This window comes from Castor canadensis, chromosome 13 (genome assembly GCF_047511655.1).
Source record: "Castor canadensis chromosome 13, mCasCan1.hap1v2, whole genome shotgun sequence".
Classification (NCBI taxonomy): domain Eukaryota; kingdom Metazoa; phylum Chordata; class Mammalia; order Rodentia; family Castoridae; genus Castor; species Castor canadensis.
Genome location: NC_133398.1, coordinates 80910198 through 80937847, shown reverse-complemented (window position 1 = coordinate 80937847; position 27650 = coordinate 80910198). Strand labels below are relative to the sequence as shown.

The 27650-nt window shown below is 44.6% G+C and overlaps 1 protein-coding gene across 1 annotated transcript; it reads right to left on the bottom strand.

Annotated features, from left to right (window-relative positions):
• Nucleotides 1–2969: 2969 nt before the first annotated feature.
• Nucleotides 2970–27650, bottom strand: Psat1 (phosphoserine aminotransferase 1). Its single transcript, XM_020176800.2, has 9 exons — nucleotides 27493–27650; nucleotides 24515–24575; nucleotides 23078–23147; nucleotides 20193–20398; nucleotides 19223–19395; nucleotides 17506–17675; nucleotides 12306–12434; nucleotides 4938–5075; nucleotides 2970–4087 (listed from the first exon to the last, which is right to left on the bottom strand). The coding sequence occupies exons 1-9, from the start codon at nucleotides 27550–27552 to the stop codon at nucleotides 3982–3984; spliced, it is 1113 nt and encodes a 370-aa protein (XP_020032389.1). The 5' UTR covers nucleotides 27553–27650; the 3' UTR covers nucleotides 2970–3981.

The following is a 27650-nucleotide window of genomic DNA, read 5'->3' as shown; positions in this document are numbered from 1 at the left end:
TTTTTGAAATATGGTCTTTCTTTTGTCCAGGTTGGCCTCAAACCACAATCCTCCTATCTCTGTCCCCCAAGTAGCTGAGATTACAGACATGCACATCATGCCTGACCCCTAATCTGTCTGTATTGCTACTTAGTTTTTCACTTAAATAATAAAAACATTTTAGGTTTCCTTAAACTTATTGCAAGCTACTTGTTTAAAAACTCAAAGTACATATGCCAGTCTTCCCCAAGTGAGGTCCAAGGATGTCAATATTTTTGCACACTAATTAGTAAACAGGGCTACTTTCTGTAAAACCTAAAGAACTCTTATGTATGTAAACTTTTTTTTAACATGCTTGGTTTTGTATTTTCTTAGAAAACTCAATTTATCTCTCTAGGGTTTCAAATATGAAAGCTCCCATTTCTGTCACATCAAATGAATTATTTTCTTAAAAAAAAAAATTCGGTGAATCTTTGCTCACTGCTAGATTTTCTCTCTCCCAATATCTCTTTGATCAAGAGTTCTCATTTGTTCTGGAACAAATGGAACTTCTTACCTGCCCAAAAGGAGCCAATTTATCACAAACTGTCAGGGATTCCAATTTTAAATTACCAAGAGCCAAATTACCAACCAAGGCAGGGAATCTTCTTTCCAATTAAAGTGATTGATTTCTTAGCAGACTCAGTAGCATTTCACTTTTTAATTATGCTCATTCCAATCAAATGTGAGAAAATTCTTCCTTGTTTTATTTTCCTTCCAAAGAACATGATACAACAAACATTAATCACAGAGTGATACAAGGTCAGACTCAGTAATGCCTTTGGCAGAACTGGACATCAAATCTATCAATGAGCCTTGTCCATTGTTATGGTCTTTGAGCTGCTTCCAGCTCTTAAGGCAGGGAGGAGAAAACATGTCACCTCAGTTATCCAAAAGCATGCCGAGCCTTCCAGGATTGGCTACTACGCTGTGATGAAATGGTAACATCAGGGATGCCAAAAAACAGTCCAGCAAGAGAACAAGGGGTGAGGGACAGAACCCTAATTTGTTTCTTGTGCACACAAAGAACGGGATTGCAGTATTGGAGACAAAGCAGAGTGTGGAAGTGAGCAACTGAAGGACCAAATTTGTTTTCTCTCACCGGGATGACATTACTATCAGTATGCTGCAAAGAATTCTGAAAGAGAAAAGTAAAACTTGAAATTCAGTTTGAAGAAGCACATGTGAAGGACCCCAAGGAACACGAGGCAGCCCCAAACAAAGCCTCCACCAGATCCCAAGACAGCAGTCCTGCAGCCTGCCAACCAGTGCTGCGCACGCATGTCCTCACACACACCCTCCACACCCCTCTCCGAGCGGCTGGCAGAACGACACCAGCTCATCCCTTGAGACCTGCAAAGGTCAAGTTCTAGGCTCTGATGACTGTTTTCAAGCAATCTGTGCACCAGAATCTCCCCACGGTAGGGCAAGTGGCTACCTCTTGTACATATGCATGTAGCTGTTGACCACTTTCCAGAAGTTTTTGGGTTAACAAATAGTTCTAGGGAACCTTCAAGATTTAAGGCTTTTTTATTCAACCAGGGACTCGTTTTTGACCTAATTGTATTATATAGTAAGTTTCTGAAAATTTAAGAAAATATACTCGTGTTTGAGATTGTATCCTTCTGCCTTTACTACCGCAACTTCAGGAAGACTTGTTAGGACTTTGCTTTCATAAAGCAATTCCTGAAAACCTCCCGAGAGCAGGGACCTACCAGGGGCGGGAGGTAACCATGGCTCTTTCCACAGTGCATGGGGAAGTCAGACAAGCAGCCACCCCAGCACCATCAACAGAAAAGGGTGTTCTAATGGGGAAAAGGGTCACCTGCATAAGAACAAAAGGGGAAAAAAAAAAAGAATTGTTTCAATAGAGGAAACAAACAGGTTAGAAGCCGGTAGGCATCCTGAAGGCAGTGGGGGCAGGAAATCTAGGCTTATGTCACAGTGCAGACAAACGCATGTCATATTCCAAAAACTTAGAAGAGGCCAGGCCAGATGCTACAATTTTTCATTTAATGTTTTTGAGAGTCTCACTGTATCTCCCAAGCTGGCCTGAAACTAGCAATCTTCCTGCCTCATGCCTGGGATTGCAGGTGTGCTCAGTTTGAGGCCTGGGATTTTTTTATGCATTAATAAAGAGCACAAGGAAAGTCACAGCCCCACCAGCGGAAGGGGTGGGTAGGGGGCAGAGATGAGGCTGCTGAATTAATCCACTCAGGGCTGACAAAGCAGACCTGGCCATAATGGGAACAGAAATTAGTAAATTTGAGAAATGCAAAGTCAGTTCAGACAAGGATTTACAATCAGTGTGAGGAAGAAGGTAAGGAGGGAAGGCTGCACCACTATATGTAGACACAGGTAGGTTCTAGGAACTGGCTGGCTTTTGTGAGTCTTCCTTCATATCCTGCATCAAGACCTTGTTTTACCCTCAAACAGACCTATGCTACATGGGGGGAGTTATTTCAACCTCCTTTTACAGGTGAGAACCAAGCCTGAGAGGTTGAAACCTCTCAGTAGTTGGTTCAGGGGACCCAACTACTCAGTGTACAGACAGGATGAGAAATCAGTACAGCCTCAGGAAGAGTGCAAAACCATCCCACTGGCACATTTCTGGGGCAAAGGAGTTGGAGTTCACAGAACTTCACGCTGGGAGCTGCTCTGGGAGGTAGCTTGCCAACCATATCCATTCCAAAGGCAAATGGCTAGCTACCACACTAGTTCTCTAATTTTTTTTTTTGGAGGGACTGGGTTTCGAATTCAGGACTCAGGACTTCCCATTTGCAAAGCAGGTGCTCTACCTCTTGAGCCACACTTCCAGACCATTTTACTCTGGTTATTTTGGTTGAACTAAATTACCCTATTCTATGCTACTTTTAAACTAGTTTCCCCACCATAATGTTTAAACAAAGCATTTGTCTACAAAGCAGGTAGAAGAATTCGTTGACAAACACTTAGATGATTTAGGATTTTAATGTTCTTCACATATTCAATATACAATACTGACAGCAGAAAAACAACAGGGGAAAAGCCTCTTCAGCAAAGATCTTCTGGAACTCACAGTATCGCTCTGATCAAACTACACAGAAAACCATCAAGTAGACACAGGACAAGAGAGTGTAACAGATTTTTTAGTGTGATGGCATAATTAAAAAACAAATAAAAAAACCAACCAACCATTTCTTCTACTGATTCAAAAAAGAGTGAAAATGAATTATGGAACCTCTAGATCCTTTTCATGAATCAGCTTATCAAAAGGGGGAGGACTGGACAGGGGTACAACTGTTGCTGACAGAATGCTGTAATGCACAAGTCAAGGATTTAACAAATTTTACACACATCACTGAGAACTGTTTTATTAGAAATACAAACAGATATATAAACTGTATGGTACCTTAGGAAGACCTTGCTATGTAAACAGTTACATACCAAGTTACTTTTATCTCTTTATGACAGTATAAACAAAGGTTGACAGTTTGCCCTATGTCTGGGACTCCAAAGCACTCAAGTATGGTCAATGTTGACCTAAACAAACAGCAGTGGGACCCAGGAGACCCACTGCTGCCCTTGGAAGCTCCCCCACCCCCATCCTCCATGCGGTGTGTTTGTGTGACTCCAAAAATAACTAATTGTAATTGGCATAATTAAATTTGAGGCAAGTTCAAATACTGAGATCTAGCTACAAAAGTAGCAGCAAAGACAAAATAGTCTGGAATTCATTAGAAAAGCAACAGGAAGATTGTTTAAGTGCTTCCACTTCAAGTCTAAATTAAGGCGGCCATTAGCTGTGGTCCCATCAGCTTTGCAGAACTCAGGATATCTTGTTCTTCTTTGCAACAAAGAATCTATAATGAGTACATTCGTTTGGAAAAAAATACCATATCTATTAAGCTTTTGTAGCCATTCCCAAGTTACTCTCAACTTTGTACATTGTTCAAGGGCGGGAATACACTGGTGAGAGTGTGTTCATAGCTGATGCATCTCCAGAAAGTTTTTCATGAAGGCGGCCAGTTTCTCAACATCTTCCAGAGTGACAGCATTATACAGAGAGGCCCGGATGCCTCCCACGGACCTAGAATGACCAAAGATCTGACCATTAAATAATGCAAGCATGTGGTGTCGCACACTTGTAATTCCAGCGCCCAGGAAGCTGAGGCAGGAGGACTGCCAGTTTAATCCAGACCAGGCCACAGAGCAACACCCTGTCTCAAAAAAAGCAATGAGCCGGCAATGTAGCTCAGTGGTACAGCGCTTTCCTAGCATGTGTGAGGCCCTGGGTTCAATTCTTAGCACACCCTCGCCCCCGCAAAAAAAAAAAAAAATCAATATGACTTCCACTAGTCACCAGTCCTGAGAGGGATAGCACCAGAGACCACAATGCCCAACCTCCCACCTGAAACCCCTGACAGGCACAGAGCTTCCACATCCTATGAAGGCCACCTTGCTCACACTGTGATTAATCCACACTACTCATTCTTGATAAAGAATTAGCTAAGGGGAAGAAAAGAGAAGTGGGATGAAAATGTTAACTGTAGTGACTCTCCTACCAGGTCACTCTTGAGCCCACCCAACAGTGCCAACCAGAGGGGACCAGGCAATTGCTGTGTGAGTCTATAATTTTTTTTATAGATTATGCAAAATACTCTCTCAGATGCTCAACTGGAATGCTTTCACACCAGAACAGAGGGGTGCTGGCCTCAGAGACGTGTGTCGTAGGAGCAGGGTAAGAGGTAATTCTGGCTGAACCTCAGGAGTGATATGGCTCTACTATACCACACAGGGAACTGGGCTGCCGATTCTGGAAACAGGAGTAAGGCACTCCCTTGTGACAACTGGTGTCCCTATCAAGTTATGTAACTGCTACTCCTAGATTTATTCATTCTGCCATCTCCGACAAGCTGTGGGCCTGAAGGTGTACTCACCTGTGCCCTTTCAAAGAGATCATGTTGAGTTCAAGTGCTTTATCAACAAATCTCTTTTCTAAAGCATCGTCTCCTTTGGCATTTCCAATGCGGAACCGAATATTCATCTTGCTTCTGTTTTGGGGTTCCACTGGACACCTGAAAAACATGTTTATTATTCCAGCTACTTTTCTGACAGGCACGGGCTGTCATTACCAAATCTACTAAAACTCTTGTTCTAGAGGCAAGCAGGAGATTAATTTAGTTTCTGTAAGCCTCAGTCTCATCTGAATATTGGGAATAGTAATACCTTTAATTGATACTAGTTGTGATGGTTCAGCGGTATAACTGTATAAAGCTTCAATGCCTTGCAGCCAATGCAGTAAACGTGCTTTCTCTGCAAGGCTGCAGCGAAATAAGAAGTTGGTCCTAGCACTGGGGGTAAGATGTAAAAATAATGAACAGCAATGTCAAAGATTCATCACCTTGTACTCTTCCAATCTGTGTGACCTTGAGCAAGTGACACAACCACTCTTCTATGCCTCACCTTCCCCATCTAAACAGTGGGAATATGTGTGGAATCCACTTCAAAAAATGCTGTATTTGCTGGTAGCTGCTGCCTGTAATCCTAGCTTCTCAGAAGACAGAGATCAGGAGGATCACAGTTCAAAGCCAGCTCGGGCAAATAGTTCCTGAGACCCCCCCATCTCAAAAATACCCAACACAAAACAGGGCTAGCGAGGTAGCTCAAGTGACAGAGTGCCTGCGTAACAAGCATGAGGCCCTGAACTCAAAACCCAGCACATCAACAAAAGATGCTGTATTAGCTAGATGTGGAGACACACACCTGCAATCCCAGCACTCGAAGCCTGAGGCAGGAGAATCGAAAGACCTGCCTAGGCTACATATCAAGACCCTGGTTCAAAAACAAATTTAAAAAGTTGCCATTAATATTAAGTCATTTATAGAGAATCTGAAGAGCACATTTTTTAAAATCAAAAGGAAAAAATTAGTAGGATCTAATTCTCCACCTTTTGAATCTGGGCTGGTGTTATGACTTGCTTTGGCCAAGAGATTGCAAAAGAAGTGATTCCACGCAACCTCCAAGCCTCAAGAGGCCTTGCGGCTAGCTTCCCTTCGTGGCAGCTTAACCCTGCTGACACATACAGCCTGAACTAACACGATGGAGCTGTGAACCACAGCCATCTGGCTGCACCTGAATCACCAGCTGACTCCGGCCAAACCAGGGAGCCCCAGCCAGAACTCAGCTGAGCTCAGCCCAAAGAACCAGCAAAGAAAAGGGTTGTTTTAATCATTAAGTTGTTCTAGGATGTTCTCAGACTCACAGATAGAGAATAAATTGATACAATATAAAAAAGTGTGTGGCTGGGACATAGCTTAGTAGTAGAGCATTAACCTAGCATGGAGAGGCCATGGATTTCATCCCCAGCACCATAAATTAAATTAAATAAATCAAATTTAAAATCTAGAATACATTAAATGCTATGTAAGTATCTGTTAAATGGAATAAATCTGTCTTTTTCTTCTCAGCACCTTTTACACAAAGCACATAGAGAATCTCACAAAAAATGTGTATTTTTGAGGAAAAGATAGTGTTTGTTTCAGTGTCTGATTTAGAAAATAAGTAGCCAAATTATTCTCCAGTGACAACCAAAGGAGAAAAATGGAGGAAAAGCAGAAATGAAACTCTGGAATAAAAGGAAATCCAACATGTAAGCCCTCTCTCCTTTCCTCAACTATATCCTGAAGTCCTTATACTTCTACAGGTGGGGTTCATTAAAATTAAACATCAAACAACAGCAGTGCAAGGAGTCCCGAAAGAAAAAAAAAAAGCCCTGAGAGCACATCCATACTCCTGCCGTAGTTAGCAGGAGTCATGTGCACATCTTCAGGTGGGAGAGAGTAAGAGGGAAAGACTGAGCCTGAATCCCAGCCACACCTTCCACAGGCAGTAGGTTTCATGGCTGATATTTTAAGTTAAACACTCAGCATCCTCTTCTGATATTCTGCTGCCCCATGCTCTCAATGTGAAGGCCCAATCATAGAAGTAGAGCAACAAAAAGCAAATTTAAGAAAAAAAGTAGGAGAAGGAAGAATTAAGGACCTTACAGTTCATCCCCCCCAAATTTACCCACCCTACTGTAGAAGTGTAAGCACCATAAACAGTCATGTCATAAAAGCTAGAAATTGGAGATTAAATCACCAGGAAAAAAATATTTACACAGCACCCTTGACCATATGTGTTTGGCACAGGAATGAGGGGGAAAAAAAAAGACCAGGGGCAACAGCTGCTCCCAACCTAACAGGAGATGGCTCTGCAGGGAACTGCAATCCTACGGTAACAGAAGAGCAGGAGACAGAGCCAAGCAATTCTGCTGAGAACTTTAGCAAGTTTCAGGAGTGGACGTAGGGTTATCAGCACTGGAAGGACAGGGAAGACGGGTGTCCTGGCAGAGCCCTGTGCCTGCAGAGGTAGAGAGGTAGCCTGCAAGCTCTAACTTAGCTGGTGTGCTGCAAAGGGCCCAAGGCTGAGCCCATGGAGGGTCCCACAGACATTCAACTGGACTGGATCCTTGAGCAATGAGGGCAGTAGGTTTGCACAATAGGAGATCTGTTTTAGAAATATAACTATGGCACACAGAGGAGAGACTGAGAGGAGGAAATGGAAGGCGAGAGATGTGAAGCTCTTGCCAAGGACTTTCTAGGTCAAAAGAACCAAGGCCATTCCCAAGGCACAGCACCAAGTGCTTCTAGCATGGGTGACAAACTCCAGTGCCAGGCACTCAAACAAATGATGAAGCAGACTGGTGTGAAACACTCACTGCCACTTCCCTTTGTTACACATCAAATGTGGATGACAGTTCTTTACTGCCAGAGAAATACACTATCCTTTTTTTTCTAGAAACACATAGACAGTGCAAACTGTCTTTGCTCCACTTTCAGGGACACACAGACTATAGATAAAATCCCAATATTGATTCAAATTTTTATTTAACTGGCCTGGTCACTGCTCCCTAGTTTGCAAGCTCCAGAGTTAACACTAAATTTCAGAGGTGGGTCTATCACCTGAACTGGATAAGGAACATGGGAGAACAGGGGCCAAGGCTGAATGAGAGGTTCAGTGTGGGCTCCAGGTGGCCTTGGAACTGGCTGGGTAATCCCAAAACCATAAAGATTTAAGGAGAACTCTAGGGGGGCACTTCCCAAAGTTCACATGGAACACTGACATGGAAGAAGTTCACAGGCACCAATGAAGAAGCTGTTTCACTGCCACAGAAATTTAGGAAAGGTAATGTTAACAGGGCTGACAGCAATGTAATCTTGTTTGTAGAGTACTCAGTACTCCACCTTCTTCATTCACTAGACCCATCACACATCCTCTTACCTAAGGCCCGGTCCCCGCTTAAGGTAATAAAGGTGACCTCACATCCAGACATGGCATCTGTCAGTTGGACATCCTTATAATAAAAGTTAGTACCTATATATATACATATATACGTCAGGATCATCCAAAGTGCTTTATACAATAATAACCACAAACGGTAATCCTAAACCCTAGCACAGGAGGAATACTCACAATGAGATGCTGTTTCTAGTGCTTTTGAGAAATTGACTAGCACAAAAGCCTATGCTCTTAATCCCTAAACTAGACAATCTATATTCAAGCACATTTCCATTCAATCCTCATGATGGTCACGGGCAGCATGCACCATCATTGCCTCCATTGTTCAGAGGAGGAAACGGAGGCTAAGGGCAGTCAGATCATTTGCCCAAGGCTATACACATGCTAGTCAAGTGGTGAAGTGGGGCTTCTAGGCCCAGGATGCCCTACAATTCTAGGTTAGCCACATGGGCTCAGCTCTAAGTCACCAGTACCATTGGGGAGGTTAAGCTGTGAGTGAACTTGGAAGCTTCAAGAGTTGTCTAATCTAGGGGTCCTTGCTGGGGCCACTGTCACAGCCTGCTCAGAAAGGCACTGCCTTTTAACTGTCAGAGAGCATGTTAAAAACAAAAATGAGGAGCAAAGGCAGTAGTAAACAGCAAATTCTAATCTAGGTCCTCAGTATCCTCTTTGCATCTGCCCAACAGCCTGCCGCCCCTTGAGGCCTTGTTGAACTATTTCCATAGTTAAAAGAAAAGTACAGAATTTTGTGAGAAATTGAGTGCAGGGGCTGCTAGAACAGTCTCCAGCTGTGAACACAGGTGAACACAGGACAGCCAGTAAACACCTGCTCTTGACTCTGGAAGAAAGTCCCTCAGGGCAATCATCAGCCTAAGTGACATTTTCTAGGCAGGTGGCAGACAGGGTGATGGCAGTTCCCAGAAAGAGATTAATTCTAAAGAGGACCAAGTCCCAGGTTGAGGCTGTTCATCATGAAGAGGAGTCCTAGGTATGGAGTACTAGATATGAGAGTGATTGGTTTCCCCAGCAGATGACTCACCTGCCACAGCAGCTTCAGCAGGCGAGCTTCTGGGAAAGGCCCAGGATAGACCTGGAATTTAAGGACCTCGGGACAAAAACCATTCAGGAGGTTCTCAGCCTTTCCTTCTATGGCTTCTTATTTTGTTCCTAATTCCCAGATCTTCCCTCAGAGGTACCACTATTCTGTCCTCCAATTTAATGTCTATTCATCCCCTATGAAACATATGGAGCCAAAGAAAAAAAACTGGTCTCCCTTCCAAAATAATCACCAAATCCTTTCATTTACTCTAAGGTTCTGGGTACTTTTTCTTTCTTTTCTGGGATGTACTGAGGTTTGAATCCAGAGCCTCATGTTTGCTAGGCAGCCTCTCTACCACTTGAACCACACTGCCAGCCCTTTTTGCTTTAGTTACTTTTGAAATAGGGTCACAGGGTCTCTCTCATGTTTATGCCTGGGCAGGGCTGCATCATGATCCAATTCATGCTTCCTAAGCAGCTAGGATGACAGGCGTGTGCCACTGTGCCCAGCTTTTATTGACTGAGTATCTCACTAACAATTTGCCCAGAACTGTGATCCTCCTGATCCCTACCACACAAGAAGCTAGGATTACAGGTACGAATCACCACACTCTGCCAAGGAAAATGAGTTATTCTTCTTGGTGCCTTAGAAGCCTAGAACAAGATTGGCCCAGAGTGGGTGCTCAAGATAGGACAAATAGATGGATGGATAGATGGGTGAATCGGATCATCACACCCTGCCAGGGAAAATGAGTTATTCTTCTTGGTGTCTGAGGAGCCAAGAACAAGATTGGCCCAGAGTGGGTGCTCAAGAGAGGATGGATGGATGGGTGGTTAGATGGGTGGGTGGCTGGCTGGCTGGCTGGATGGATGGATGGACAGGTGACTAAATGGATAGATGGTTAGATGGCTGAGTAAATGGGTATGTAGATAAGTGGCAAGAGGAATGAACAGATTGACTATAAACACACCCTCAGACCTCCAATCCTAGAATAAGTCATCCCCACCAAAGCAACCCCATTATCTGCTCTCCAAACACTGTGCTTTTTTTCCCTCAGAAAGAAGGGGGCTGTCCCTGCTTTCTTATATCCTAAAAGTACTCCTGCCTACCTGTCTGTCTATTCACACCCAAAGTTCTTCTGAAAGCACTCCCTTCCTCTCCAATCAAACAACACAGCCCTGTTCCAAGCTCATGCCACATCTTTCGCCCTTAACTTTTAACTCCTTGGACCTTCTACTGCTAATCTTTAATGTTAAAATGACTCCAGTAAGCACAGGTGGGGTTTCCCAGGCTCCTCACATATCAGGCTCTAGTATGGAAGCTTCCCCAGCCCCCACCCTACTTGCTTCTGTTGCATAGAACCAGAGGGCAGGCAGGAAAGTGCATGGTGCTTTCCTTCCCCCAGATGGCACATGGAGAAGAAGCCAAAGGCCAAGGCATCCAGCCAAGCCCACGCCCCCAGGGCTTATGGGTGGAGGGCCTCTGCAGACAAGAGCTCACAGAAGCCTGCAATAACCATTTCAGGGGAAAGGTGGTGACAGCAGGCTGCTTTATCAGAGCTGTTGAAAGAGCACATCCAGCCCTCCACCCACGGAACCTACAAACATGTTTAGCAAGTCTTGGCTAAAACACAATTCTAAACTATGACTGAGACATCATGCCATGTGGCCCATACTCACGGAAGTACTAATCCTCACTCTTAGGCAGGTATTTCTACAACAGACAGAACCTCAAAGAATATTAACCACCAGAACAGGGGTCCTGGCTTGGTAATCGAGTATAAATGCTTATGTATGTATGTGTAAATGTGTGTATAAGCACACACACACACACACACACACACACACACACACACACACGAAGTCTGGTCTGTGTACATCTGTGCCTGCCTTGAGGGAAAGGGAAGATCAAGTGGTACTATCATCAGCAAAGCTTCTCTGAGTCCCAGGCACTGCCATAGGTACCCCCCTGTGGTACTGTGATGAGGAGCTTGTAGTTGGTTAGATGGTGGTCCCATGTCCCAACCCCAGAATCCTATGAATTTGACCTATTTGGAAAAACCGTCTTCGTAGATGTATGTATATTAGGGATACTGGACTCTTCTGGAGCTTGGGGGGTAAGTGGGGGATGGGAAATCCACTGACCTGTCCCTGAAAGAGACAGAAGACACACTAGAAAGGAGAAAACATACAGACACTCAGGGACTGGGATAGTGCAGCCTCAATCCAGGACCACCTGGGGCCACTGGAAGATGGAAAAGGTAAGAAATGGATTCTTTCCTGGAGTCTCTGGAGGGAGCCAAGCCTCCAGAACAGTGAGAATTTCTGCTGTTTTAAAACTTTATCAAGTTTATCAAGTTTGTGGTGCTTTGTTATGGCAGCCCTAGGACATTAATACAAGATCCAAACACTTTATGGGCCCTCACAGATGCTGGCCCAAGTCAAGACATGTTCCTTAATCATTTTGTCATGAAAATATTGCACTAGCAGTCACCCTGCCATAACCAATTCCTTTCAGAGGGCAGACCTGGGATGGCAGCATGTATCTTGGAAGAAGGAAAGCAGTGAACTTCCATAAAGGCAAGGGAGGCAGGAGTGGGTGTTTATACCAGTGGTGGCCAACAGAGGCCTTAGATAAACTCAACAGCTTCCAGCAAGTTGTTTTTCCAGGAGACACAAGGAGGGAGTAGAAGGATCTACACCAGGGAGCAAATGAATTCTTCCCCAAGACAATGTCTTTGGAGGGAGAAATATCACTATCGTCTGGAATAGGGTGTAGGAGGGAAAAAACTTACTACCACCTCATTCATGGGACACAAATGACCCACACTCATCAAGATTTTTATCTTAGAGAGAGTATGCCCACTTTTCAAAAGTCTATTTTCAATTCACAAGAGCAAAATATGAAGTAAAATCTACTGACTTACACATAGAATCCTTGAGAATTGTCAATAATCTCATAAATCATTTGAGATTTGATGGAGTTAAGCTTCTCCATGGCTGCTGCCCCGCCATTATTCTTAATCCACTCTAGAACCATGCCCGTGACATAGATGCTAAAATAGAGATTAAAACAAAAATCCAGTTAGTCCCAGCTTTGCAAAACTGGAAAGACATTCAAGCAAATTGTTGTCTAAGTCGCATTAAGACAGACATAACACTGTTAGAAACAGACAAGATAAAAGCTGATCACATGTAAACAAGAGCATGTCATGAAGCAAGATCTAGGGTTATCCCAATTATATCTTCCTTTTTGTATTACTGTTGTTTTTTGAGACAGTCTCACTGTGTAGCCAAGGTTGGCCTCAAACCCGCAATTCTCCTGCCTCAGCCTCCCAAATGCTATGGTTATAAGCAGGAACCAGGATACCCAGCTCAGTAAGCCCAGGACTAGACCGATGAAGACCATTCAGAAAGAGGCTTAACAGGACACCTCAACAGATGCCACAGCAGTGCCTCTAAGCCCCAGCACAAATTCTCCATCACACCTGGAACACACACCCCTAACCCAGGACATCGTCACACCCTCTGCCCAACTCCACTTAGAGTTAACTTTTTATATATACAAATTATTTTTGGATATACTCACTATATGGGGGGAGATTCATAGTGACAATTCTGATTAGACTTATACTGTACATTATTTACGTTGCTCCCATCAGCTCTCCCCCCAAGAGTTAACTCTGCTTCCTCAACTTCCTGAGTCCCTTGTTTTCTACCCTCATAGTTTTGTTGTTTTTTTTTACCATTTGCTCCTTTATTTTATACTTCTATGTGCCTGTGTTTTAGACTCTACAGTCCTAGAAGGCTGGAAGCTCACACTGTTCACCTTTTCTATCCCATAACCCAAACACAGTGCCTTCCGCCTGGCAGAGCCAGCATGGCACAGTGGTTAAACCATGAGCTCTGTCACCATTCAAGCTCCAGCCCTAGTGCTGCCACTTACAAACACTACACAGGATCAGTCACCTCAGGAATCTAAGCCGGGGCTTCCCCATTGGGAATAAGGAGACTAACCTACCTATGGTAGACACCTGGCATTGTAGCTACCCTGATTGTCTCAACATCATCCCCCCATCCAACAGGCAGATTCCCAGTGAGCCTTGCGCACTGGACTAAAGAGGTGGGCACAGGACCTAACCAGACCAATCAGAAACATTAAATGACTGAGATGTTTTTAACTAAACATGGAGAAAGAGAGAGAGAGATAGAACTGTGTTGGTGTACAAGTTATGAGGGCAGAGCCTTAGGGGGGATTCTATTTCTTGGAAACATTTGAAGGAGGCTCAATGTGAAAAATGCAAGCAAACATTCCAGCTGAGAAAAGCAAGGCTCAAAAATGGAGAGCAAATGGTATAGGGTTTGTGTTCCTCGTTCCAAGAAGCCCAACAGTAACACAGCCCTTCCTACAGCTTGCAACCGTACCTTTCTAAGCCAAGTATTTTTGATTTTCTGTCTCCCTCAAAGTTACTGCTTAGCACAGAACCTGGTGCACTGCAGGCAAACCACACAAATTGTAGCTAGGAGTATCTTTGCTATTAGTACCCAAACTAAGCTGAAATGGAATTTTAGAATAGTGACCTTCTGAATGTCTCATCTTTAAAAAGGCACCACACATCATCTCTCAGTTAAAGCCCATGGGGCAGAAGCAGGTTCCCAAAAGATGAGACACCACCCTCCTTGGATTAGGAGTTTAGAGGTGGTCAGCTCCCAGTTACCATCTCTCCTTTCTGGGAATTGTGCAAAAATTTGACAGGAGTTAATGCTCAGCAAAAATGTGGAGTGGGAACTCCCCCATCCCAGCTGCCTGCTCATTTTCTAACACTTCCAATCTGTGAACACCATGCCAGGGTGTTCAGGGAAGATCATCGTGCCTGGAAAATGCTCTGACAGCCAGAAGACTAACACAGAGAAGCCCCTGGTACTGACTGGCTCCTTTGCTATCTCAAGATCAAGGACCCAGGAGCTGCTCTTCCAGAATGCAGCAGAGGCCAACACCAAGCTGCCCAGAGGGACCCTGGACTGAGAGCAAACAGCACTCAAAAGCACAGGATAACCTCTCCAGAATCTCCCCAGTCTATCTCCCTGGGTAGCCCTTGGAGGAAAAGAGCCACAGTGGCTAGTGACTGACAGGGAAGGGAGGGAAGGAGGGAGGAGAAAACAGCTTGAGTAGATCACAGCTTCCCCTGTGGTTCTCTGTCTAAAGAATGAAGTCAGAGAGGCAAAGGAAGAGAAAGGAATGAACCTCACTGAACTCTACTGTGGTCTCTCCCTATTTTTACTGATCACTATAATCCTGAGGTCACAGGCTCTGTTATCACATTTTACAGATGAGGAAACTGAAGTTCAGAGAGCTCCACAGTGGCTGATAAAGCCAGCATTCCACCCCTAGTCTACCTGACTTCAAAGCCTGAGCTCTTTTCACTGGTATCAGGGCAGTCTGGTTTACCAGCAGCAGCAAACCTCAACCCCTAGCTCCCCTGCTAATGGGACATTTGGGCTGTCAACAGTCACACCTAGTAAGTGCAGCGACTTTGGGGGCACACAGCACACTCGTACCCATATGTCCACGTATGGATTCCAGATATGCTGCTTCCTATCCATGTTCTAAATAATGCTCGTGAATTCTATTTAACCCCAAACCACTTTTCCACCACATCTGCAGCCTGCTCATCCCCCATAAACCACAAACACTCTCCGCCATGCTGTGATCCAAGCAGAGTCGTGACTAGTACTTTTAGAAGACCTTCACTTTTCCTTGCAGCTCTGTTATCCCAGGATTTTAAAACTGATAGTTGTCTAACAAAAGCCAAAGGTGCAGCAAGGGCCCAGGCCAGTCCACTGTCCCAGCCAGACCTCAGGGCAAACAAATGAATCCCTAGGTCGCTGCCCATTCTCTTTGGCTTTCTTCAGAGGATCTGAGCAGGCAGAATCAGCAGGAAGTCTACGTACTTTTACAGGCAGCCTGTAACCAATCTTTTGAGCCTTGGTCTCCAAAGCCTCAGCAAGAGGCAGGTGAATCAGAAGGAAGCAGGCTGCCCTGGAGGCAGAAGACATACATACATTTACATATGCCCAGCGAATAGTCTTGAGATGCACAGAAAGTGGTTACATTGGTTACCCTGGTGACTGCTCACTTGCAAATTGTTGCTAAGAGTGTGTTTCTTTTAAAATTTTCTTAAAGCAATACCAACTATTCTTTGTGGGCCAAATCTTAGAAAAGCACACCAGAAAGCCCCCTGGAAAACTCCTGAGCTGTTCAGAAAGTTCCGACGGTACGGACAAGTTTCTGGACTTGATGTGACACAACTTTCTCATGAGTTGAACACTTATCCAGAAGACAGCCCCCAGCTGGTTCCACCTCACCCCATAAGAACAGACTTCAGGCTTCTCCCCTTCTAAGCAGGGGAAGGCAGCCTGGCACAAGTAGGCTGACCAATACCTCCCATTCCAGTAAGAAAGGTGGCCTGGTTAGTAGATGTCTGGGTATCTCTTCCTCTACCCACTAATTGGGTATAGAGTGTTCTACTAAAGGGGTGAAGAGAATGACCCTGTGGCCCTTTATTCCACCCCAGTTCATCGCTCAGGGCTACAGAGCACTATTTAAAGCCCAGTTTATTTGGCACAGCTAAACAAAGATCCAAGGTCCTATGGCTGTTCAGCTCTGACCAAAACAAACAAACCAAAACGAAACAGAACACCCCACCACAGGCAGGCGGATGACAGGAAGTGCACCCGGGCTCTAGGTGCCTTGCCAGCCTGACATTTGAGGTTGGGGAGGGCGTTCCTCATAGGGCTTTATGTCTTCATACAGAGGCGGTGCTCACTGGGCTGTTTTCTAACCCTGACCGCTGAAGCACTGCAAATGAACTCTATTATTGCAAGTGGTAGATTAAAGATCATTCCTCACTCACAGACTTTTTCTCACTTCCATCTGGCCTGCTTCCTCACTGTTCCTACTAAGGGGTTTTTACCCTAACATTAACAAACAGGGTATGAACTTCCTAAGTGTGTTTTGGGCTAGAGATGTGGTGCAAGTGATAGAGTACCAGCTTTGCAAGTGCAAAGCCCTAAGTTCAAAACCCTGAACTAAAAAACAAAAAAAGCTGTTTCAAGGAAGTTTGAAAGAAGATGCCCCAGGGTAAGGTGAACTGCTCATCCTGCCCCTCTGGGCTGTGTCCTGATCAGTGCCTTCAGGCACATTTCAAGGACAGTCCTCATATGCTCTCTCTACCCACCTTCTCACTTCTAAAGATGGCAGTGACCTTGGCCTCCCCCTGAAAGAGGCACCTAACTGAGCCAGGTTCATGGTCCTACCTTCTAACAGATAAGGCTGGCCACCTCCTCCCTCCTCCTGCCATGTTTGGCCTGACACCTCAGAATCCTGCATGTGAGGTCCCGAACTATACCTTCACCAGAGCCTGCCCGGTTCCATTCTCTAGCTAACCAGTGACCACAGGTGCTTCCTCACTGCCTCAAACCCCACAGGTTAAACAGGGGAGGGGGAGATAGCCCTAGCCCAGCCCAGCCCAGGTACAAGAGTGGGGTTTAGAGGTGACTGGGAAATTAACACCAGAATAACCTACTCCCTGGGAAAGTGAGGGACGCTCTGATCCCATGGGTCATGCAGAAATGTTTTCACTGGAATCCTAACTTTGAAACAAAATTTGTCCTTAGAGTAAGTTATGTGGGAGACATCTCCAGGCAGCACTAGGGGAGTCGGAGCTCCAAAGGAGCCTGACTCAGGCGGCCCCACTCACTGCAGCAGCCTGACCCTTTCATTCTGGAAAGTTGCAGTGGATGATTGAAACTAATGTTTGTTTGATTTTTACCCCAGTGCTGGGAACTGAACCCAGGGCTCTGCACATGCCAGGCAAGTGCTCTACCAGCTAGGTCCCCAACCTTACACTGGTGGTTTGAGGTGCAGGCCACAGGGTTAATGTTGAATAACCAGGGCCTGGATTACCAAGATCAAACAAAATACAATGTGTTCCCCACCCCCCCCCCACAAAAGGAACAACAAGAAAAAGTGATCAAACTGTGGACAGAGGGTCAGAGGGAGAGGTGACATCTGAGGCTCTTAGATTACCTCCGTGAACACAGGGAAGCGCGACGTCCCAGAGTTACCTGAAACACGGAGGCGTGTTGTACAATGAGCCATTTCCAGCCTGCACCTTGTACTCCAGGACAGTGGGGCACTCCCTAAGGGCAAAGTCCAGCAGGTCATCCCGGATGATCACCACCGTGACCCCAGCAGAGCCAACATTCTTCTGGGCACCAGCAAAAATCACACCAAACTTAAAAAGAGAAAAACATGCTGTTTTGCAATCATTTGTGCCCATTCTTAATCATTGCATGCAAACTTCCCACCCTCAAGCATGATTCTTTTTTCTTTTGTTTTGCTTTGTTTTGTCAACACTGGGGTTTGAACTCAGGGCCTCACGCTTGCTAGGCAGGTGCTCTACCACTTGAGCCACTCCACCAACCCTCAAGCACAACTTTTTATAAGGAAATGACCCTATTCCTATTTAGGTAGCATGCTATGTTCTACAGGAATCTCCACCTTGAACAGCAAATCATTTCTCAGAGTGCAGAGGCGCTCTGCACACATTCATGTTCTTGGCATACCTTGTTCTACAGCCAAACCAGTCTTTAAAATGGGCCTTCTGGGGCTGGCAGAGAGGCTCAAATGGTAGAGTGCCTGCCTAGCAAGTGTGAGTTCACCCCAGTACTCCCCCCAAAAAAAGGTCCTAAAATGGGCCTTTAGGGCAAGGGATGTAGTTCAGTGGTAGAGTGCATGCTTAGCATGTACAAGGCACCTGGGGTTTGATTCCCACCACCACAAAATAAATAAATAAAACAAAATGGAAGCCAGGCATGGCAGCATATGCCTGTAACCCCAACACTCAGAAGGTTAAGTCAGGAAAATCTCAAGTTCAAGACCAATCTGTTCTACATAGAAAGGCCCAATCTCAAAAACAAAAAACAAAAGCAAAACAGAACAACAACAACAACAAAAAAAAACACACATAAAATGAGGCCTCTAGGCATCCTTGGTAACCAAGCAAAAACACATCTTTTTATCTAGAAAACTTATTAATGCAGTTTTTAATATTTTTATAATCTTCAAGTGGTAAAGTTTTAAAATTGTTTAAATATTTCAAGTAAAAATATTTAAAATTATTAACAATTTAGATTTTTAAAAAACTCTTAAATCAAAATTTGTTACAGTTATATAAAAAGATAATCAGAACATGTGCAAAGGAGACTGCTGTGACAAAGACTACAGGAGAAGAAATTCTAGGAAACAACAGATGAGTACAAAAGTACTTCAGGAAATTTTGTTATGCAAGATAGAGAACCCTCTTCCACACCTGGTGTGGCAGTCCCACTTCCCAGTCTTGGTGTGCACTGATAAAGTCTAAATGTCCTGCCAGTGCTTTTGGAGTTGAGGTGGTACAAGGCAAGGAATGGGGGTGGGGGTGCCTTCACCCAGGTCCCTGGGGTTGGTAATCTGCATCTGTCTTCAGAGATAACATGCCACCACTTCCACTGTGTTAGTCAAAGTTCCCAAGAGCCACTCTCAAAGGCAGGTTAAGTTCACAAGTCCTAGAGTACATACTGCCCTGTGACGTGGTCATGACCACAAGTGTGGGACTGCCAGCACTCAGATGTTCATAGCTAGTAATAAGCAACTGTCAGCCTGCCCAGTGACTTTGGCCCTGGCTTTAGAGGTGTTGCCAGCTACCACTCCCAAGGCCTTTCCCATTGTCAGGTACACAAAAATCCCCCTGAAGAAACCAAGTCACTGGGTCCCCCACACTGCCTCTTCTACAGACACTACCTTGGAAACATCCACTGGCTTGGATAAGAAGTTTGAGGACATGTCACAGACCAGCACTGTTCCCTTGACATCAGGTATAAAATCAAACTCCACACCATGCACGGTCTCATTGGCACAGAAATACAAATAGGAGGCATCCGGGTTGAGGTTCCAGGTGCTTGGATCTGGAATTTCTATCACAGAAAGTAAGTTTTGAGACTTGTCACTTTTACACTTTTTTCCTTATGTAGATGGGTGTCACACCCGGAAGACTGATACTGTCGTGTCCGCCCCCCCGCCCTCCGTAGGAAAAGACTGAATCCAAAGCACTCCACAAGTGATAGCACTGTGTGTATCTACCTTCCCTGATCACCGCCACCATCTCAGGAGGATCATTCACGCCCTTGGAATTTATTGGGCACAAATAACCTTCAAAAATGTCATGGAGGACTCAAGGAGTTTTTCTTGTCATCTGGTATCCATCCTTCCTACGTCTGCTGACATGTCTAGTAATTTCTTCTTGGGACCCCAGCCCTCACCCACCCTCAAGCCACATGGTTCCTGTGGAGTCAATTGAACTCATAGCTCCAGAGTTATTAAGTGACTCTGGAACAGCCAGTTACTGATTCAGACTGGGGCACATGGGACACAAGATGGTTACTGGGAGCACTCTGGCAATTTGGAACATGGAAGCAACTGTAGCCATCTTTCCAGAATGGGGAGTTTTCCTGACTATGGAGCCACCATGGAGGAAAAACAGAGACAGTAAGACCTGAACACATTGTTAGGGCCCCTGATCAAGACACACTGAAAGCCAACCTGGCCCCTGGGGTTTTAACTAGGTGAGCCTATGAGCACTCTTCTGTACAAGCTCAGCAGACTTCTACAGCAAACAATGAGCATAGTGTCAAACTAACTACAGACAAGGAAGGAGAGCAATAAAAGCAAGCACAAATTCCGTACACAGGGTGACCCGTCTCCCAGCACTCACTCGTGTAACTCCCAAGTTTAGGGTGGACGATATTCACAGTCCCAAATTTCTTGGCTTCTTCAGCAGCCTTAGCTGACCAAGTTCCTGTCACCACATAGTCAGCACACCTTCCAGCTTTCAGGGCAATCAGGTTTAAGGGGACAGCACTGAACTGGCCAGACCCACCTCCTTGAACAAAAATCACCTTGTAATTATCTGGAACGGCTCTGGAAAGAAGCATGGGTGACAATAAATACACAGGCTCACATGGCGGAAGATGGAGAATTAGTGATGCTCTCTACCAAGTGCTTTGCCACAGGTGGATTTACTACAAGAAATACGGTACAGTCCTACTACTACTTTGTATTCCCAATTTCATCATTTATCTGTTCATTCCTTGTACAACTATTTACTTGGGACTGTGGTGGAAGCCTGTGGCTACCGTCTTAAAGGAAGCGCTTCCTCCTTTTGTTAGTAACACCCCGCTGTTCCTTCTCTGCTGCTCAGTTCACAGTATTAAACTTTGGCCAACTTCAACTCCAAGAAATGAGCACATCATCCACACTGGTCAATGGGATTCAGTGCTCAAACTTAGGAGGAAGAGCTTTTTCTACTGAGGGAAAGAATAATCTGTAGGAGCTAATCCTACAAAAACTGGTGACTGTCTGGCAAAGCTTATACATAGGCAAACAGAGCCTTCTTTTGAAGAAGACCTTTCTGATACATTGAGGGAGCTCCTAAATCCTCCTGCACTTGTCTGTTACACAGGTAAACATTCCCATTTCTGCTTTAGCCAGTGAGTTGGACTCCTGTCACTTGCAACCAAAAGTCCTGAAAGTTTCTGTGTTGAGCACCATGCTATGAATCAGGTGGACACTGGGAGGCAAGTTTAGACCTACTTAGGCCAATCATACACCCAATATTTATCAAGATTAACAGCAAAATTCTTTAACTTCCTGACAGAATATTAAGGTGATGATTAGTGGCTACAGACAGTAGAATAAGGCCAGGTCCACAGGTCAAGGCCATGGTAACTGGACCCAAGCCTTATGAACAGTCAGAACTTGGAAACAGGTACACAGAAGGCAGAAGGCCAGGGGACAGAGCTCCAGCAGACACACAAATAAACTAATAAAAGGCAGGGAAAGGTGGAAATGGAACTTGGAAAGTATCTTGTTCTACACTGTGTTCAGTGCTCAGAGAACAAACCACCAGCCAGGCCAGGAGATTCTAACCATGAGGTCCTTAGCAGCTGGAAGGACTGGCAGAAGGCAGGCATCTGGTTTGTTTTTCAGATGCAGGGCACTTAAGGCTAAGAACTGACCGGATGGAAACCAGACAAAGGCCTAGGTATAGGTGTACAAGGTAAGAATGTGGTTAGAAGGACAGGCCCATAAATTATATTGGGGTCCCAGTCAGAAGAGGCTTGTAACCATGTGGTCGATGCCACATCTCTGGGGTGAAGGTTCTAGATTCTCCCTCAAGGCTGGAAAATGCTGTCTTATGGATATGACATGGACCCAGCATCTGGACAAGGTCCAAATGGACCTTGGCTGGTTAGCCGAGCGATGATCACCAGTCCTAAACACTCGTGTGACAGGCTTATTCCTAGTGCTCCTCACAAAACCTCTCCAAGCCTGCCCATCTAATCACTTCACTGAGGCCATTGAAAAGGCAGTGGTATAAAGTAATCAGGACAGTCCCAATTTTGTTAATGAAGTGATCCAAAGACAGATCCTAGTGATGGTCCCTGATCGGTAGAGTTATAGATAATTCCAGTTTAATTTTTAATTGCAGCCTGTTATTGAACTTGGTACCATGAATGTGGGTTATTTTGGTGAGCAGAAAAATTGGCTTATTTTTCAAGGTTACCATATTCATATGTGTCTGTGACTATATGCTTACACAATACTTCTTTAAATAGCTATCTATTTAAGAACAAGGGAATCTCCAGGTAGGAAAGACAGGGCAAGTAACATAAGAGGCTTCATTTAAGCAGCAGTGCCTGGAGTTCAGAGCTCTTTTCTTTTGGGAGGGGGTGGTACTGGGATTTGAACTCAGAGGCCTCACTCTTGCCAACCAGGTGCTCTATCACTTAAGCCATGCTCCCAGCCTTGTTTTTGCATTAGTTATTTTTCAGGTAGGGTCCCAGGCCAGTCTCTAACCTCAGTCCTCCTACCCACGGCCTTCCTCAAAGCTGGAATGACAGGCAAACACCACTATGCCTGGCTTACTAATTTGGAATTGGGAGGGATGTCTTGAAAGCTTTTTGCCTGTTGAAAGCCTTGAACTGCAATCCTCGGATCTCTACCTCCCAGCTAGCTGGGATTACAGCTGTGAGCCTCCTCACCCAACCCTCAGAACTCTTAAAATTGCCCAGAGAGCCCACTAAAGTTTCTCCAAACATTCTGATTCAGCAAATCTGGAAGCATCTTGAATTTTTTAATATCCACACTCAATCAGATAACTCTGACAGGTGGCAGGAAGCCCACACCTTAAGAACCCCAAACTAGATTAGTTAATTATGCTGACAAAAGTGACTGTCATTATTAAGACTCTTTCTTGTCAGTTCATCTGCCACAGAACTGAAAAACTTTTCCTAGATACAATGATTTCACATCTTTAGAAATCTCATACAAAATAAAAACAGACAAATGCAGGCTGGGGAAACAGTAAAAGGCATTATGTATTAATAGTGAATCTGGGAAAAGCATGAAAACATTTTTTAAATTATGGAATATTCTGAACAAACAGCAGAGACTAGAAAATGTAAGAGACACCCAGGTTTATGGAGCACCCAACAAAAATAACATGTAGTGGGGAGGGGGGGAGAAATGGCCCAAATAATGTATGCACATATAAATAAACGAATAAAAACATATACATATATTCTTTCTTAAACTTACAATAATTCCCGCACAAGACTCTCTGTGTTATTGATAATCTTAGCGAAATCTGATGACCTATGACTCATTTCTGTGGAAGGAAAGAAACAACAAAAAAAGTTCCAGGTCAATACCCAAGAACAGACACATCTATGAAATTTACAAGGAAATAATAAGGGAAAAATTCAGTTACTTTGCATTCAAATTGTAGGCCCAGGCTCACTTGGTGTAGGAGACAAGCCAAATTTATTTTCAACTTGTGAATATTTTAGTCTTATAAGCACTGCAGAATGACTTTAAGGGCTGGTGGAGTGGCTCAAGTGGTAGAGCACCTGCCAGCAAGTGTGAGGCCCTGAGTTCAAGCCCCAGTACTGCCAAACAAAAAAAGGAGTTTTCAAGTATCACATCCCACTAACAAGCCACTTAGTAATTCATCAGTAGGTTCTCTTCAGACTCTTGATGCCATTTTTCTCACAAACACAAATTCATGTGCCTTTTAGGGTGGAGCACAAAATTCCATGCAGTAATGTCAATTCACAGAAATCTACGTATATGCCAGGCACGGTGGTACACACCCACAACCCCAGCACCCCAAGAGGGTCTTGAGTTCAAGGCTACTGTGGCCTACACAGCAAGATTCTGTCTCCATAAAAAAAGAAATATAAGTATAGCTCAAGCCCACAGGAACAAAAATTAACACAAATAACCAATACAATTAACCCTTCAGTTCCTTTATATCATACCTCCCTTCAAGAAAGAAAACCTAAAAACTAAATAAAAGGAGCTAAACTTGGGGTAGGTTATATTCCTCAACAATACAGTGGAGAGAAACTTAACATGAAATTATTAATAGGCAAGGTCATCATAGAAAGCTGTGTACTTTTTTTTTCCCCGCAGTACTGAGGTTTGAACTCAGGGCTTCACACTTGCTAGGCAGAAGCTCTACCACTTGAGCCATCCCTCCAGCCCAGGCTTGTGTACTTTTAAAGTTTATTAAGTGTCTATTTAAATATAATAAAAACCGTAAGTTGGATACAAAGTAATGTAAGTGGTAGCACTGTTAGGCAAATGTACAGACCTTCTGATCCAGGTCCCCTAACTGGCAAAAGCCAGTTATGAAACAAGAAGCTGAGATATCAAAGCCTTTCACCAACATTCATGCTGTGTTCCAAACTGTTTCTAAAGCCAGGCATGGTGGCACATACTGCAATCCCGGCACTCCAGTGGCTGAGGTAAAAGGATCATGAGTTTAAGGGCAGCCTTGGCTATATAGTGAGACTGCCTCAAAAAACAACACAAAAAATTGTTCCTAGCAAACATGCAACCCAAGTCATTAGAGTTTAAAAATGTTATCTACAAAGTCCCAAGGGAAAACCCTGTAGAAATGCTAGGCTTGACACATTTAAATTAGCTCACTTTGAAACCTGGACATTCACAGAATCCAAAAGCAAATCTTACCAAGAACACTAATGCCGAGTCCTTTGTAGTCTAATAATTCTTTCTGCATCTCTAACAACACCTAGAAAAAAAGAAGACGATTTCAATATGCTGTGCACGGCTTTCCCCCTGCACAAACAAGGCTGGAGGGGCTGAGAGGAGAGCAGGCCCAGGCCTGTGAGGTTCTCCAGCTTCTGTCCCCACCCATCAGAGGCCTTCCTCCCCCTCCCAGGATCTGATGATGCAACTTGCACATAAGTTGAGCCTCAGTTATGCAACATGACTGATGCTGATTGATGCTAAGATATACTCTTCCCAAAGGCATGACACTAATGATTCTCTAGAAAATGTCCCCTCTACAAATCTCATTCACTATTCATTCTCTTAAGGTACAGGATGCATAAAATTCTCAGTTCAATGAACAACAAAAATCAATTAGGCCCTAATTATTTATGTTTTGGTCCAAAGTGCTAGATTGAAACAGGTGGGGGGAGGGTTAAAACGAAGAAAGAACCTGCTATGAATTAAGATTCATCCCAAATTCGATGTGGTAGTCTGTAATGCCAGTAACTCAGGAGGCGGAGGCAGGAGGACGGTTCAGTTTGAAGCCAGCCTGGGCTACATAGAGAGACCCTGTCACTCCCAAGGCCTCGGGCTGGTATGTAGCTCAATGGTAGAGTGCTTGCCTAGCATGTAGGAGACCCTGAGTTTGATCGCCAACACCATTAAAAAAAAAAAAAAAAAGATTGATCTTAAGATGCTTAAACAAGATTAGCAATATGTTGTTAGTTGTTGAGTTTCAGAGATGAGTTCCTGTAGGCTCGTTATATTATTCTCTTTGTACCTTTGTGAATTGAGGATTTCCACAATAAAATATAAAGAAAAGCTCTAAGATGAGCACAAAATGCCAAAGACCCTCTGTAGAAGGATCTAAAAGAGATGGCTTCTTTAAAAGATACCAGCTACTGAAGCATACCTGCAATCTTAGCTACTCTGGAGGCTGAGGACAAACTGAACAGCAACTTGTCTAAAAAAAAAACCCCAGTATTTTAACAATAAGAATTTGACAAAAAAAGACTGGCCTGACAATTGGGCTCAAGAATGTGTCATTGTTTTTTAACTTGGATGCTTACTAGCACTAGCTGACCAAATTACCCTGATTTACCCATACAGGTTGCATGCATGTGTTGCAATCTTACTGTGTATCCCATAAATACATGTAATTATCACATCAATCAAAACTTAAAAATAAAAGTAAACTTTACTGAATCTGTTTTTGAAGTAAAAAGAAACATTCACCTGTGACAGAATTTATTTTTTGTATGCCAATTTGGGATTAAACCCAAGGCCTCATTTTGCAAATACTAACTCTACCACTGAGCTAAGCCCCAGTCCTACAGTTCAATCCCCAATCTTTGAACTGATTTTAGGACTATTTTTCTTACATACAGCATTCCTGAAAAATACAACTATAAAAGTTTGTAACCAAAATCCCCTAGAGTTTTTTTTTTAAAGACATCTATCTAAAAAAAACACAGCTCCATGTAATCCAGTGAGGTTTTTTTTCCCCAAAACTACAAAACATAATTGCCTTTGTGGATCACAACTATTTAACAGAACTGACTAGAATACAAAGTAGTTTATGTCACAGGGAACTAGGGTAAACAGCATTTCCTAAGGCTTTTATTTTTTTTTTATAACTATCTGCATGTACTCCATCATTTTGCAAACTATGTTTTTCATTGTAGGTGACAGTCAAAAAAAAGTTGGAAAGCCTCTCTAATCTTTACAATTCAACTAAATCAAGAAGATACCTAAAAAGTAACACTCTCCTCTCTAGGCTATTTTTCCTCCCAGAAAAATTAAAATTGCAGTATTGGTGTAACTGCCATTATAATCAATTTCATAACAAATGACACTGGAACAAACACTTGGAAGACTGCAAAACAGGGTGGGGGAGGGGCGCCTACAGGAACAGTTTACACTGTTGTCGCAGAGAAACCTCGCCAAAAATGAACCGTAGTAACAGAAAAATAAGCCTGTTCTCAGCTACTGTGCGCTGCCCCTAGAAAAGCACCGATGTCCCTTTCCTGTCGGATTGTGGGATCCTCTGTTCTCATCACACACAGGGGGCTGTGTCCCCGCAGACCTAGTCAGTTCAATAGATAATTGTAAAACACTTGGCTGTTGTCCCACGCTGCCACAAAGTATCAGATAGAGCAGCAGCTGGTCAATGAGTTCAAGGCCAACAGCGGCTTCGCGGTCCTCACGGCTAGGATTGAGAGGAGGGGGTGGGGGGCAGAGATGGCGATGAGGGAACCCGAGCCTGGCGGGCGGCTGGGAGCGCAGGGTGAGTTCCACTTGCATTGCATGGTGTGACTGTAGCCCAGGGGGAGAACCTAATCTTTCTACTTGGTCCAGAACAAAGTGAACAGAACTTGACTAAACTGACCAATGCTTTTCAGTTTGATTATTCGAATGCCTTAGCGGACAAGCAGGTTAAATGAGAGAGAGAAAGGAAAAGAGAAAGAGAGAGACACTTTAGGGATGGGTGGGTTCTGCGCAGTACAGGGAGGCCAAGGCGGGAAAATGAGCTTCCAAATGTAGATACGATCTCTGGCAAGCGTGGGCCGAACCCGAAGCATGGCTGGTCTCCCCTTCACTTTACTCGGGGGCTCGCAACACCTAGCATGCGTTTATCCCCACTGTCATGTACCCACACGGCGTGTCTGCCCACTCATGCAGGTCCACACTGCAGCACACCGGCCGGGGGCGTGCAGGTCCGCTACCCGGAGACAGCTGCACGGGCATGCCGGCCGCGCTTCCTTCCTCCCCGGGCGGGATCCTTCCAGGAACCTGCTTGCAAAAGCTCCAGAACCTGCCGTGTCCGCTGGTGCGAGGCGGCTCCCGGGCAGGCTGCGGGAAGCCGGGGTGCAAATCCACGCGCGCACGTGCTCCCGCTCGGACCGCGCTCCCGGCGCGCGCCTGCAAACACTTACCGAGCGCGGCAGCTTGGCCGGCCCAGCCCCGAAGTTGACCACTTGCTTAAGGGCGTCCATGCTGCGGCGGCGCCAGAGGCTACTCGGCTTGAGGGGAGGGACCGTGTTCACCCCCACGTCTCTAGCTGACCGTGGCGCGAGTCTCCGGAGGGCCCCAG

What these genes read in the sequence shown, in the direction of transcription:
- Psat1 (XM_020176800.2), bottom strand. Translation starts at nt 27,552, where the DNA reads ATGGACGCCCTTAAGCAAGTGGTCAACTTCGGGGCTGGGCCGGCCAAG. An exon ending in CGGCCAAGCTGCCGCGCTCG is followed by an intron (nt 24,576 to 27,492) that starts GTAAGTGTTTGC and finishes CTTTTTTTCTAG; the next exon opens with GTGTTGTTAGAGATGCAGAA. An exon ending in AATTCTCAAGGATTCTATGT is followed by an intron (nt 5,076 to 12,305) that starts GTAAGTCAGTAG and finishes CATGTTTTTCAG; the next exon opens with GTGTCCAGTGGAACCCCAAA.